This window comes from Carcharodon carcharias, chromosome 5 (assembly GCF_017639515.1).
Source record: "Carcharodon carcharias isolate sCarCar2 chromosome 5, sCarCar2.pri, whole genome shotgun sequence".
Classification (NCBI taxonomy): Eukaryota; Metazoa; Chordata; class Chondrichthyes; order Lamniformes; family Lamnidae; genus Carcharodon; species Carcharodon carcharias.
Window position 1 is genome coordinate 142,105,334 of NC_054471.1, and position 14,412 is coordinate 142,119,745.

General features: G+C 40.5%; 1 protein-coding gene across 7 annotated transcripts in view; it reads right to left on the reverse strand.

Moving 5' to 3' along the window:
- Positions 1-14,412, reverse strand: part of map3k7 (mitogen-activated protein kinase kinase kinase 7) — a 138,805-nt gene that overhangs the window by 65,181 nt on the left and 59,212 nt on the right. For 5 of the 7 annotated variants that reach the window (XM_041188043.1, XM_041188041.1, XM_041188046.1 and 2 more), the window contains 5 exons: positions 12,908-13,038; positions 10,933-11,014; positions 7,306-7,457; positions 1,039-1,204; positions 104-184 (listed from right to left, as the gene is read on the reverse strand). In XM_041188043.1, the coding sequence (XP_041043977.1) occupies positions 104-184; positions 1,039-1,204; positions 7,306-7,457; positions 10,933-11,014; positions 12,908-13,038 (612 nt within the window). Of the gene's footprint in view, positions 1-103; positions 225-1,038; positions 1,205-7,305; positions 7,458-10,932; positions 11,015-12,907; positions 13,039-14,412 lie in introns of those variants that run through there. The other 2 variants (XM_041188042.1, XM_041188047.1) reach the window with 2 other exon arrangements.

The following is a 14,412-nucleotide window of genomic DNA, read 5'->3' on the forward strand; positions in this document are numbered from 1 at the left end:
GATTCTACAAGGTTCTCTGCAGTCTGGAGCAACGAGCATTCAAGCACCATATTTGTCAGCAGTTAGCCAGCTAGCTAGCCAGCCCAGTAGTTAGAACTGGTACCTGATATGACGATCTGAGGAACATCCAGTATGGTACCAAATGAAGCAGTTTTACGGTGGCCTCGTTTTGGCTTTGGACGGGCTGCAAAATACACACACACAGGTACGCATGCAACAAATAGCTAAAAAGGGTATGAAGCGCATTACAATTAGAACAACGCAGTCTCTTCACATGAAACAAAAAAATTACATGGGACCAGTCATGCACATCACAAGGCACCATGCAAAAGCAAAGATGTTACACTTTACCCAGACACATCGCTCATGAAAAGCACAATTAAAGCATAGAACAACCAACTTTGTAGATTACAAAATATTTTACTGAAAAGCCTTTTGAAAAACATTCATACCTTAAATTTAAACACGCACAACCCACACTGTTAAATTAAAATAGCAATGTTTAAAAAATGTGGTGCAACGTACCACATCATTAATGATATGGCTAGAACAAGTACATTGAAACAAGTCCGCATGACAAATATTTTTGGGGTAAAACATTTGGCAAGTTGTCAAAAGTCAATTTGACAACCTCTTAATGTCATTTTAGTTTTGGAGTCATGTCAGGTACTTTTAGCTGTGGTCAAGTAATTTATTTTCTTAAATTCATATCTGAAATTAGTAAACATAAAGCTAGATAATGTATTCCTGACACATCAGTGGTTAAAAAATGTACTTATACAAAGGATTGCCAACTAAAATTGCTAAAAAAACACTATCTCACATACACACAAATTACTTGGATTAGTTAGTATTAGCCTGACAGCTTGAAGTGGAATAAAACAAAACAGCTACCTTTAGAAGTCAGAAATTAAATTTATGTTTTTAATCAACTGCAAATTCTAAAAACAAATGATTAATCCAGGATAATCATTAATAATAAAGAATATTAATAATATTGTTTCACATAGCTCTGACCCTGTTGTTCTAGATTTTTACCTGTGGTAGCATTCATAATTCTGGCCTCCAATTCAGAATAATTGCTGAGGTCAGCACTCAACCTTTTTCCCTCCAGAGTGGCAGCAGCAGACTGTGTGCGTCCTCCAGACAAGCTCTCAACGCTACTCCCTCGAGACAGTGGCAGGTTTAATCGTGCAGAGTCACCCTAAGTTACAGTAAGGTGCAGAAGTGCAGTAAGTTTCTGAAAGCAAGGATGCAGTGCTATTTGCAAATTTCTCAGGAGTAGCAAGTGACTTTTAAAGAGAATTAGCAATTTTCAAAACATACCACAAATATTATTCCTCTACACATTTTAGTGTTGCAAGCTAGATGCTGAGCATTAGAAATTGTATTTCAGTACACCATTCTCCTTCCATTAAATCTTCCCTATTAATCTGTGTAACATGTTAATGTCTGTCATTTTCTGATACGTTCTTGCTTATCCATCTGGATTTCTCCAGTTTTCATGAGACAGTATAAAATTTATGAAAATTTTTGCAGAAATGTTTGACATGAACAAGTGATTTTGAACAGATCTGTTCACAGCTTTGTAATTTTGCACATTGTAACAAGAAAATTGCAACAATAACATTTTAAAATTAAAGAATAAAATTTTTGCTTTCTTTTTAACTAGACATTATAAATACAAAATTTTTTGAGAGGTTAGGAAATGCTATTTTTTCTCCAATGCATTCACCATCTGTGGTTGACAAGCCAATCCTATGTTGCTTTGAATCAGCCTATAGGAGATATGATGGGCATGATTCTTCATAGGTTTTCCCACCTCTGAGGAAGGACTCTTTTTTTTGTATGACACCTTGTCACAGCAGCACAGCCAACATTAGTAATGGCATACAGAAAACTAAACCTGCAAAGTATCTTGCAAAATTAGCAACAGTTGAAATCAAATTTTACTTCCAGCACTAGTTGCTCCTGCTTCTCTCTACTACTCCTGCATCCTAGTTATTTTGCATTAGTTCGTGGAAACTATGAGATTGCTTCCACATTAATTGATCATTGATTGTAAGCACTTTGGGAACAATTGCAGTATCAAAATTTTACCTATCACTAGTCCATAGCATTGCTTATTGAGTTCTGGTAACCAGATAATCATTTTGAACTTCTCAAAATTCTGATGCCAGTACTGACTTACAGGCATGTTTCTGCTGTGGCAAGTTTAAAACCTATTCTGCAATTGGAAATTAAGATTTTTCTGAACACTGGTTCTAGGTTTGAAAAGATCCACCTGTTGCTGCTGCCTAAATTTAAATTTCTTTTTAAAGGCAGTATCTTAAAATACAATATTCCCTCCCACAGTTTTGTTGATTCCTGTCCACTATTGCCTATATTCCATATTATTTAACTTGTTATATTTTTACATTTTGTTTTTAATTAGGCTGTTAAAAAGCCTTTTTAACATTATTACTCAGCCACTGATTCCCATGGATCAGTACCCTTTTATTTAAGGTGTGTTTTCCTCTACCGCCTTCCACTTGTTTTATTTATTTTTACGTGCTTTTACATTCACATAAACATCTCAACCAGGATATTCATGTTGTACAATGCACCAATAATTCTGCTCCAAGACAGTTTCATACTTTGATATTCCCCATTGCAAAATACATCTCCTTAACAGATGATGATGAATACAAGTTCAAATTTTCTGGAACAGGGGAAGGATATCAAATCAACGCAGTAGTTTTATCTTTACAAAAAAAAAATATTTTTCACTAGAATGGATGAATGGAATACAACCAAAGGAATGAGAAAGGCTATTTCAGTCATTGAAACTCATCCCTTGAGAACATTAAATTTGCAATTATGGTAGCCCACTGTTTTGCTTGCAGATTATTTCAAACATTTATCTTTTAAAGTAATGAAGGCCATTGTGATATCAAGTCTAATCTTTGCTGCTTCTCACTTATGCCTACTGGTCTGATTTTCTCAATGTAATGATGTAATAATACTTATGAAACATACAGGAAAAGACCCATTGGTTCATCAAGCCTGTCCCATATGTTCATGACATAGCCTATAAAAACCATCAGCCCCATCTTGCTCAACAAAAATAAATATAAATAAAAATACCTGGAAAAACTCAACAGGTCTGACAGCATCTGCGGAGAGGAATACAGTTAACGTTTCGAGTCCAAGTGACTCTTCAACAGAACTAAGGAAAAATAGAAGAGAGGTGAAATATAAGCTGGTTTAGTGGGGGGGGGCAAGTAGAGCTGGATAGAGGGCCAGTGATAGGTGGAGATAGCCAAAAGATGTCATACACAAAAGGACAAAGAGGTGTTGAAGGTGGTGATATTATCTAAGGAATGTGCTAATAGGTGACATTAAGGGTAGAAAGCAGGACGAGCAAAGTACAGATAACCTTAGTGGGGCTGGGGTGGAGGGAAGGGATCAAAATAGGCTAAAAGGTAGAGATAAAACAATGGATGGAAATACATTTAAAAATAATGGAAATAGGTGGGAAAAGAAAAATCTACATAAATTATTGGGAAAAAAGAGGGATTGGAAAGGGGGTGGGGATGGAGGAGAGGGTTCATGATCTAAAATTGTTGACTCAATATTCAGTCTGGAAGGCTATAAAATGCCTCGTCAGAAGTTGAGGTGCTATTCCTCCAGTGTGCGTTGAGCTTCACTGGAACAATGCAGCAGGCCAAGGACGGATATGTGGGCATGAGAGCAGGGTGGTGTGTTGAAATGGTAAGCGACAAGGAGGTCTGGGTCTGGGAGGACAGACCGCATGTGTTCCGCAAAGCGGTCACCCATTCTGCGTTTGGTCTCTCCAATGTAGCGGAAATCGCATTGGGAGCAGCGAATGCAGTAGACTAAATTGAGGGAAGTGCAAGTGAAATGCTGCTTCACTTGAAAGGAGTGTTTGGGCCCTTGGACGGTGAGGAGAGGGGAAGTGAAGGGGCAGGTCTTGCACCTTCTGCGGTTGCATGGGAAGGTGCATTGGGAGGGGGTTGAGGTGTAGGGGGCGATGAAGGAGTGGACCAGGGTGTCCCAGAGGGAATGATCCCTGCAGAATGCCGCTGGTGGGGTGAAGGGAAGATGTGTTTGGTGGTGGCATCATGCTGGAGTTGGCGGAAATGGCAGAGGATGATCCTTTGAATGCGGAGGCTGGTGGGGTGATAAGTGAGGACAAGGGGGACCCTATCATGGTTCTGGGAGGGAGAGGAAGGTGTGAGGGCGGATGCGCGGGAGATGGCCTGGACATGGTTGAGGGCCCTGTCAACCACCATGGGTGGAAAACCTTGGTTAAGGAAGAAGAAAGACATGTCAGAGGAACTGTTCTTGAAAGCGGCATCGTCAGAACAGATGCGACAAGGACGAAGGAACTGAGAGAATGGGATGGAGTCCTTACAGGAAGCAGGGTGTGAGGAGCTGTAGTCAAGGTAGCTGTGGGAGTCGGTAGGCTTGTAATGAATATTGGTGGATAGTCTATCACCAGAAATTGAGACAGAAAGGGAAGGGAAGGGAAGTGTCAGAGATGGACCATGTGAAAATGATGGAGGGGTGGAAATTGGAAGCAAAATTAATAAATTTTTCCAGGTTCAGACAAGAGCATGAAGCAGCACCGAAGCAATCATCGATGTATCAGAGAAAGGGTTGTGGGAGGGGGCTGGAGTAGGACTGGAACAAGGAATGTTCCATGTACCCCATAAAGAGACAGGCATAACTGGGGCCCATGCAGGTACCCATAGCCACACACCTTTTATTTGGAGGATGTGAGAGGAGTTTAAGGAGAAATTGTTCAGTGTGAGAACAAGTTCAGTCAGGTGGAAGAGAGTGGTGGTGGATGGGGATTGTTCGGGCCTCTGTTCAAGGAAGAAGTGAAGAGTCCTCAGACCATCTTGATGGGGGATGGAGGTGTAGAGGGATTGGACATCCATGGTGAAGAGGCGGCGGTTGGGGCCAGGGAACTGGAAATTGTTGATATAATGTAGGGTGTCAGAGGAATCACGGATGTAGGTGGGAAGGGACTGGACATGGGGAGAGAAAATGGAGTCAAGATAGCAAGAAATGAGTTCGTGGGGCAGGAACAGGCTGACACGATCGGTCTGCCAGGACAGTCCTATTTGTGAATTTTGGGCAGGAGGTAGAAGCTGACCGTCAGAGATTGGGGGACTATGAGGTTGGAAGCTGTGGAAGGAAGATCTCCAGAGGAGATGAGGTCAGTAACCCCATCTTGCTCCCTGTCCCAGAGTCTCGCAATCTCCTGGGACAGAGTACAATCAAAACTTGGTCAATTAATGAATAAAAAACAATCTGGAAAAATTCTCTCCAGCTCCAAAGGGAATCAAGCAAATTCCTGGTAAACAAGGGGCAGAATTTTTTGCCTGTTGGGCGGACTGGTCCGATCCAATCTCCGGCGGGCAGGGAGCCAATCCCTGCCAGAGAAGCGGGCCGCATCACCATTTTACGTGGACGGGCCAATTAAGGCCCGCCCAGCGTGACGTCCGGCGAGAAGCGCTCTGCACTTCCTGTGCGGGCCGGGGGTAATCCCCAAAAGCGACAGTGCGCTCTTTCGCGAATGCACACAAAAGAGTGCACATCTCCGAGGCAAAGTGCAGCCTCAGAGAGATCGTTTCCACTTTGAAAAAGATTAAAAATAAGAAAAACTCCCTAACATGTCCCCCTCACGTGACAAAGTCATTGTGACAATGTCACATGAGATGGGACATGATCATAATTTACAGAATAACTTTATTAAAATGTTTAAAACCCTGCATGAAACCTCATCCCGCCGAGGTTTCATGTTTTCTCCATTCCCTGCCGGGGCTCCTGGCCTGTCCTCCAATCTTAAGTTTGGACGGGCAGGTCCTTTAATTGTTTAAATGATCCTGTCAGTGGCCTCAATTGGCCATTGACAGGTCGACAGGCCCACAGCTGATTTTGCTCAAAATTTAATTGGGGCGGGATGACGTCAGGGGTTCTGCCCAACGTCATCCCGCTTCATTTTACGCATCGGCAAGTGGGTCCCGCCCCCTGCTCGCCGATGGCAAAATTCTGCCCATGGTGACTGAAATCATGAATCTCACATTTACTCATCTGACTGCTTCCACTCATTGGAAATCGTCTAGCTCCTTTTTGAGCATCTGCAGTGAATCTAAAGTTGCTGCATGTATTAGCATACTATTATTTTGTCTATTTCAATGTCGCCACACTAGTCTTAGACGGTAAATCTTAAGCTTCTTTAATCCTTCCTCATAGCTCATCCCCATTATACTTAGGATTAGGTTCGTTGCTTGTTCTGTACCCTAATATATATCCTTTGTTGTAATATAGAGACCTAAAAATAAAATAAAACATTCTAGATGTGAAATGACTTGTGCTCTGACATCTAACAACTATTCTAGGCAAGTAAATCCTTGCATTTCATGATTTTAAAAAATTGCTTAGTCATATATTTTGGATTTATTTTTATGGAACTGCTTTTGCAATACACCTTAATACGTGTGATATGTGACATCAAGAGCTCCATATGAATCAAACAGTTTTTGAAAACAATGGTAAAGTTAATTCTAGACGTTTCCGTTTCACTGCATTGTTCAGATCTATGCAGCACTGAACTATTAAATAGCTTTTGGCATAAAACCATTAAGGTGATAATTTATTGCATTGCGAATTACTCATTGTAGAGATTGTGTAACAATTGTATAGTTAATCTTCACAAATATTACCACTGCATACAGATTCCAAAATAGATAGCCCTTGGCGACATGTTGGCACTAAGAAGATTTTGCAACTGTGATTTGGGCTTGAATCCAGAATTTTGTGATAAAACTGACACTCCTCTGCTAAAAATAAGCTCTATATGAAATAACTCTGTAGTCTCAGTCCAATGCGTAGAAGACAAACATTTATAATTCAACAAATTTTCAGGGAAAGCACAAGGTTAGCTGTGTGTAAGGCAGAGATTGTTGGAGCACAGTAGAGGGAACTTGACTGTATACCTGTGACTGCTTGATGCTGACAGTGAGTGAGGAAAGTGCAGAAATGTTTCTAATCCACATGGCTAACAAACGTCCCTCAACTCAAGAGTACAACATGCCCCCCTCAGAGCCTATATGCTGAGTGAATGTAAATAGCATAGCATAAGAGAAGAAATGAAAACTAAACCTTGGCACTGTAGCATCTATTAAGCTTAAACAGTACATCAGTATTGTGTTAAAAGAAAGATCTTTTTTTAAATAATGTAGATTTTTCAATTTAGGTAAAATAACGTCTTCAATAGAGCAATTTACTCACCGCCTGCTTGGGCTGGAGTTTAAGCTGCTGGGCCAGCTTCGATTCCAAACGTTTAATTGTGTCATTGGTAGCATTTGCATGTAGGTCACTAGGTTCTGCATTAGCATCACTTTTGTTACTGGTATTTGTAGAGGTAATTTCCAGGAAAGATCCTAGCAAACAAACAGTACAATTTGTGATTTTCAAGAAAAACTCTTCTTGCAACCATAGAGCAATTCAGAATGAAAGAAATCAGTAATGGCATTTAATGTCATGTTTAGAAGAGAGTGTGTGTGTGTGTGTGTGTGTGTGTGTGTGTGTGTGTGTGTGTGTGTGTGTGTGTGTGTGTGTGAGAGAGAGAGAGAGAGAGAGAGAGAGAGAGAGAGAGAGAGTGGGTGGGGAGGGGGAAGGGGGAATAAAAAAAGCAATGAAGAACTAACTTCATCTTCCAAATTTAGAGGGGTGATCACAAATCATGACAGGCATTAAATTAGTTTCCAAAATGCCCAATGCATTAACTGCAAAGAACACTCCTTTCAAAGGGCCACTGCAGTTATATAAACTAAAACTGAATTGAATAAGGACAGATAGTTGAATTATGTTAACATATATCTCATATTAGGTTAATGTAGAAGGCAACTGAATTCAAATCAGTAGTAAAATGGTGTCACATTCAAACGCAATTATTTTAAAGCAGCTTTTTGTTAATTTGGGCTATAATATAAAACTTGTTAAATATTATCAGATTGTAACATTAATTGTGAATGTATCTTATTTAAAAACATGTCAATCCAGTTTTCTATATCATGTGATAGGTAAATGCACTATATGGGACCAGAGATCAAGACATAATTAGTTAGATATTTTCTCCAGTTGGGATGTGACAATTAGCTTCTGTAGGGGAATAGTGCAGTAATATAACAAAGAAGAATCAGGGTTTGTATTGTTGATTGGTATCAAGTGACCGTTGCTGACAAGTTCAAGTGCGGTGGTCAGAAAAGCATAATGTTGGGCTTACATAGTTAGCCCCTATTTGATGATCAGCACACTAAAAAGCAGCTCACCACCACCTTCTCAAAGGCAATTAGTGATGGGAAATAAATGCTGGTTTAGCCAGCAGCACCCACATCCCATTAACGAATAAATAAAACTCACAACGACTTGGGTGAGGTGGGGAAGGCTGCCAGCGCATATAGGAACTGGGATGTTAGTTCAGATTTCCTTATTCAGATAAAGGAAATATTTCAAAAATGTGCTTAAAAATTTCAGGAAAAGTATCAAGGAGTTGTTCCAAGATTGTTTTGAACACATAATTAAACAGATTCAACTCTTTCTCTTCAAGAAAATTCAACATTGAAAAATGCTTGTTTGACACCAAACACTTTGAAACACATTTAAGCATTTTCACTGAGTTAAAATCCGGAATTTGTGATCACAGTTATAAGCTTTTACCTTTATGCTATATTGGTCCTTTGATGGATTAAGCAGGAGGGGAAAGGGTTACATCATCTTTTCCATTTCAAGCTGATTAAAATATATTCAATAAACTATAAATGTCATGACAAAAAATCTTGAATAGAAGCCAGAAAAATAATCTAGACTTGATTATCCCAACGCACTCCTGGCTGGCTTCCCACTTGCTATCCTCCATAAACTTGACATCATCCAAAACTCTACTATCCCATGTCCTAACTCGAGACAAGTCCAGTTCACCCATCATTCCGATATTCCCTGGTTTAGCAACAGCTCGATTTTAAAATTCTCATCCTTACTTTCAAATTCATCCATGGCTTCATCTCTAACTTTGCAGAATCTCCTCCAGCTTCATAACCCTTCAAGATATCTGCATTCCTCTAGTTCGAGCTCTTGGGGATCCTGGATGACCATGCCCTCAGTTGCTTGAGCCTTAAGCTCTGGATTTCCTTCCCCAAAATCCCTCTGACTCTTTTACTCGTTTCCTCCCTTAAGATGCTCTTTAAAACATGCGCCTGACCAAGTTGTTGGGCATCTGCTCTAATATCCCCTTATGCAGCTCGGTATCAAATATTGTTTTAATAATTCTCCTGTGAAGTATCTTGGGATGATTTATTGCATTAAAAACGTTATAGAAATACAATAGTTGTTGTCGTCATTACAAACATTTAATTTTTTGGAAAGCATACTTGCCCATAATTTACTTTTTAATCCTCATTAATGGTCTGGATGTCAACAAGAAAAAAAAAGCTATAGTAAACTTTAAAATCAACAAGCAGGGATCCAATAATTTACAAGTAGGTAGATGGAAGAGAGCCACCAGCATTCAAACGCTGCACTATCCTCTGTGTCAATATTACAAAATGTATTTGACTGCTGATATCCAGCAAGGTATGAATGTACACCTCCCGTGTAGCATCAGTCGATTTTATGAATAAAGCGTGAATAAAGTATTGCCAGTGCACCTGTACTCTGCATATTAAATCCACTCAATGGTCAAATCCTGTTTGGCAGATTGCAGAGAAAGTCCATTGGCAGGATTTTCCAATCTTGCCAGTGAAAAGTCAATGGACTTTTGGCTGCTCTCCAAATTTTCCAGTCCTGTCCATGCCGTTTCCTGCCTTAGGCGGGGCCAGAAAATCCCAGCCTATATCTTGCTCCTTGATCAGGTGTACCCATGCTAGGAATGTAGGAATTGTAAACCCCATAGCAGTTCAATTTCAGTTTGGAAACTCTACAAGCAATGAATTTTGAAGCATCATTTGTTACTGTCTGTTAATACTTTTATCAAGAATACTGTTGTTGGGATCTTTGAATCTTTTATCTAGTAGTTCAACATTATTTGCTAATCAGACTTACCAGAACTTCCACGAGAAAATAGTTTTCACTCTGGCAGCTTTTACTGATCTATTTACCACCAGAATCATATTCATAAAACATCTCTTGTTAAGCTACTTTTCATATCGTTACAATTTTTGAGCGATATTCTCATGTTTTCTTTAGCTGATGCTACTGCTCTTAAATTAGGCCGATGGAGGGGGCGGGGGAGGGGGGGGCAGATTGGGGGCAGGGTACAGACTTCAGAGCTCCACTGTTAAAAGGAAGGGGAACTGATCATGTATCTGTAGAAGAGTCATATGGACTCGAAACGTTATCTCTGTCTCCTGTCACTCTCTCTCTCCACAGATGCTGTCAGTCCTGCTGTGTTTTTCCAGAATTTTTGTTTTCGAATCTGACCCTGTTGGCTTAAGCTTTTAAAAGGAAACTGAACTGCATCATATGGGTTTAAGTTTTTAAAAGGAGACCCAACTACATCAGCTCATGAGACACATGAAAATACCACCAGATCTTCAAGTATCAGGTCCTTTATATTACGGAGGATGGTTCACAGCGCATTTACATAATAGATAGCACTTCAATGTTGAATTGTTCTCAAATCTTGCTGTTGTATCTGCTTTGCCACTTATTATATAAACATTCCATGAAAAGATTGGACATCTGACAGTCAAGGCCACAAAGATTATAGTTCTTCCTCAGAAACTGGTTAAAGAAATGGGTTTTATTTCCAGCAGTCCTGCTTGGTAAATAACCTCCCACTGGAATATAGGCTATAACTTTTTATTTTCCATGGAGTAATTAAAGGTTATTACATACTGCCATCATATTGTTTCATACCTGTGCTTGTGGCAGAGTTACTCTGGCTCACATCTGAGTAGTGGCATGGGTATTGAAGAGGTTCTTCAGCTCCTGGAAAATACTGAATATAAAAGAATTAAAACAGACTCTTGCTTCAGGTGACATGTTCGCAAGTCTCCCACAATTGACACATTTTATTTAGACAAAACCAGGCCTTTATGTACTAAGATTAAGAACTACAGGGATGATACAAGAACATAAGAGCTAAGAGCAGGAGTAAGCAATGTAGCCCCTCACATCTGCCCCGCCATTCAATACGATCATGGCTGATCTCATTTCGGCCTCAACTCCAATTTCCCACCCTCTCCCCATAACCTTTCAACCCGTACTAATTAAAAATCTGTCTATCTCCTCCTTAAATTTATTCAGCATCCCAGCATCCACTGCACTGAGGCAGTCTTCTTATTGTGTCCACAGACAGTCTATACATGGCTCAGCCAGAACTGGACATATTATTGCGCCATGTTGTTGAATTCGGCAAGATCTGCAACCGTGCAGGGTTCCTCTAGCGATAGACATTGCAGGAGATGTTGCATAGTCTGTGGCCCAGTTCCACATTCACAAGTTGTCGGGCTGGTTGTATTTGCTTAGTGACACCTTTGAATGACCTACACCAGTCCTAAGTCTGTTAAGGCACTTCCAGGTTGCCCAGTTGCAATTAGCTCCTGGGGGAAGGCTTTCATCCGGTAGAATTTCCATCGCTGGGGGTTGTTCGAGACTGGCGAGCTGGTCTTTCCACAAGGTGATGCGGGTTTCAGATGGGGTTGATTGTAATGGAACAACATTGTTCATGGAGCTCTTCCTTGACTTTAGGCGGCTGGGTGTAGGTGTATGACCATGTAGAGGGTACTTCTCATCTGATGTTTGACGGAGTCGCTCATTCTTGCTGGCTACCATTCTTCTTATATCTGAGGTAGTGAATTCCACAGATTCACAACACTGAGAAAAGTAATTCCTCCTCATCATCTCTGATTTAAATCTACCAGCCCTTACCCTAAAACTATGGCCTCGTTCTAGAATGCCAGTGGGGAATGACATGGGGAAACATCCACTCCATATCTACTTTGTTTATTCCCTCTCATCCTTCTAAACTCTAGCGAGTATAGGCCTAAACTGCTCAATCAATCCTCATAAGACAAGCCCCGTATCTCTGGAATCAATCTGGTGAACCTCCTCTGAACCGTCTCCAATGCAACTACATCCTTCCTCAAGTAAGGGGATCAAAATTGTGCACAGTACTCCAGGTGAGGTCTCACCAAAGACTTGTACAGTTGCAATAACATTTCCCTATTTTTATACTCTATTCCTTTAGCAATAAATACCAAAATTCCATTTGCCTTCCTCATTACCTACAGACTAGCTTTTAGTGATTCATACATGAGGACACCCAGATCCCTCTGCATTGAAGCATTCTGAAGTTTCTCTCCATTTAAATAATAAGTCGTCTTTTTATTCTTCTGACCAAAATGGATAGCCTCACACTTATCAACTTTAAACTCCATCTGCCAAATTTTGGCCCATTCACCTAGCCTGATTATTTCCATTAGTAAATTTTTTATTTCTTCATTGCAACTTACTTTCCCACCTATTTTGGTGTCATATGCTCAGAGTGGTTTCAGATGTCTTGATCCTGTCTGCTTTTGCCTGGAGATTGAAATGTGTCATTGCTCAATCATGAATTGACACACCTTTTCCAAATACCAGACTGGATTAAAGGTGATTTAGCTCAGTCAGTCGCACCAGTAAAATTAGTCCGAGGATTTGGATTTACACACCACTCTTGAGCGAGCACATAAATTAGGCAAACATTAGAACTCCTATTCCTATGCTCCATTATAAATCACCTTCCATTCATTAATAGCACAGCTGCAGTTAAGTAAAAAATACTACCAGATATGCTTGAACATAGTTATTAGAACCTTATCAGCGCTAAACATTAAATGCAGAAACTTACCTTCATTAAGTGAGTCATTATCCTCACTATCTCTTCCATTGAGGGGCGTTGTGCAGGATCTTTCGACCAACAGCGAGTCATTAGACTCTCAATCGGTTTCGGCAAATTTTTGATTAGAGGCGGTCGAGTACCTAAATCAACATAGATGGAATAAATATGAAAAATCCTAATTAATTTACGGCATGTTTTATTATTTGATCAATTTTACAATACCAAAATTATAGCCTAGCATCAATGTATTACTGCCATCAAAGAAAGATTGCATTAATTTATTTCTCATTCTAACTTCTCATTTGAAAAATTCAACATCTTTTCATGGGGAGTTGGGCGAGGGAGGAAAAGAATGAATAGAGCAGTTGGAAGAAACATAGAAAGTAGGAGGAGTAGGCCATTTGGCCCTTCGAACGTGCTCCACCATTCATCATGATCATCCAACTCCATAACCTGTTCTCACTTTCTCCCTATATCCTTTGATCCCTTTCACCCCAAGAACTATATCTAACTCCTTCTTAAAAACATACAATGTTTTGGCCTCAACTATTTTCTGTGGTAGCGAGCTCCACAGACTCACCAATCTCTGGGTGAAGAAATTTCTCATCTCAGTCCTAAATTGTCTACCCTGTATCCTCAGACTGTGACCCCTGGCTCTGGGCTCCCCCACCATCAGGAACATTCTTCCTGCATTTACCTCGTCTAGCCCTGTTAGAATTTTATAGGTTTCTATGAGATCCCCCCCCCTCATTCTTCTGAACTCCAGCGAATACAATCCTAAACGACTCAATCTCTCCTCATATGTCAGTCCCGCCATTCCAGGAATCAGTCTGGTAAACCTTTGCTGCACTCCCTCTATAGCAAGGACATCCTTCCTCAGATAAGGAGATCAGAATTACACACAATATTCCAGGTGGGGTCTCACCAAGGCCTTGTATAATTGCAGCAAGGCATCCCTGCTCCTGTATTCGAATCCTCTCGCTATGAAGGCCAACATATCATTTGCTTTCTTTAGCACCTGCTTCACCTGCATACTTACCTTCAGTGACTGGTGTACGAGGACACCCAGGTCTCGTTGCACATTCTCCTCTCTCAATTTAGAGCCATTCCGATAATAATCTGCCTTCCTGTTTTGCTACTAAAGTGGTAACCTCACACTTATCCACATTATACTGCATCTGCCATGCATTTGCCCACTCACTCAGCTTGTCCAAATCACACTGAAGCTTCTCTGCATCCTCCTCACAGCTCACCCGCCCATCCAGCTTTGTGTCATCTGCAAATTTGGAAATATTACATTAAGTTCCCTCATCTAAATCATTAATATATTTTGTGAATAGCTGGAGTCCCAGCACCGATCCTTGTGGTACCCCACTAGTCACTGCCTGCCTGGAAAATGACCCATTTATTCCTACTCTTTGTTTCCTGTCTGCCAACCAGTTTTCTATCCATCTCAATACACTAACCCCAATCCCATGCACTTTAATTTTACATGCTAATCTCTTTGGGGAAAA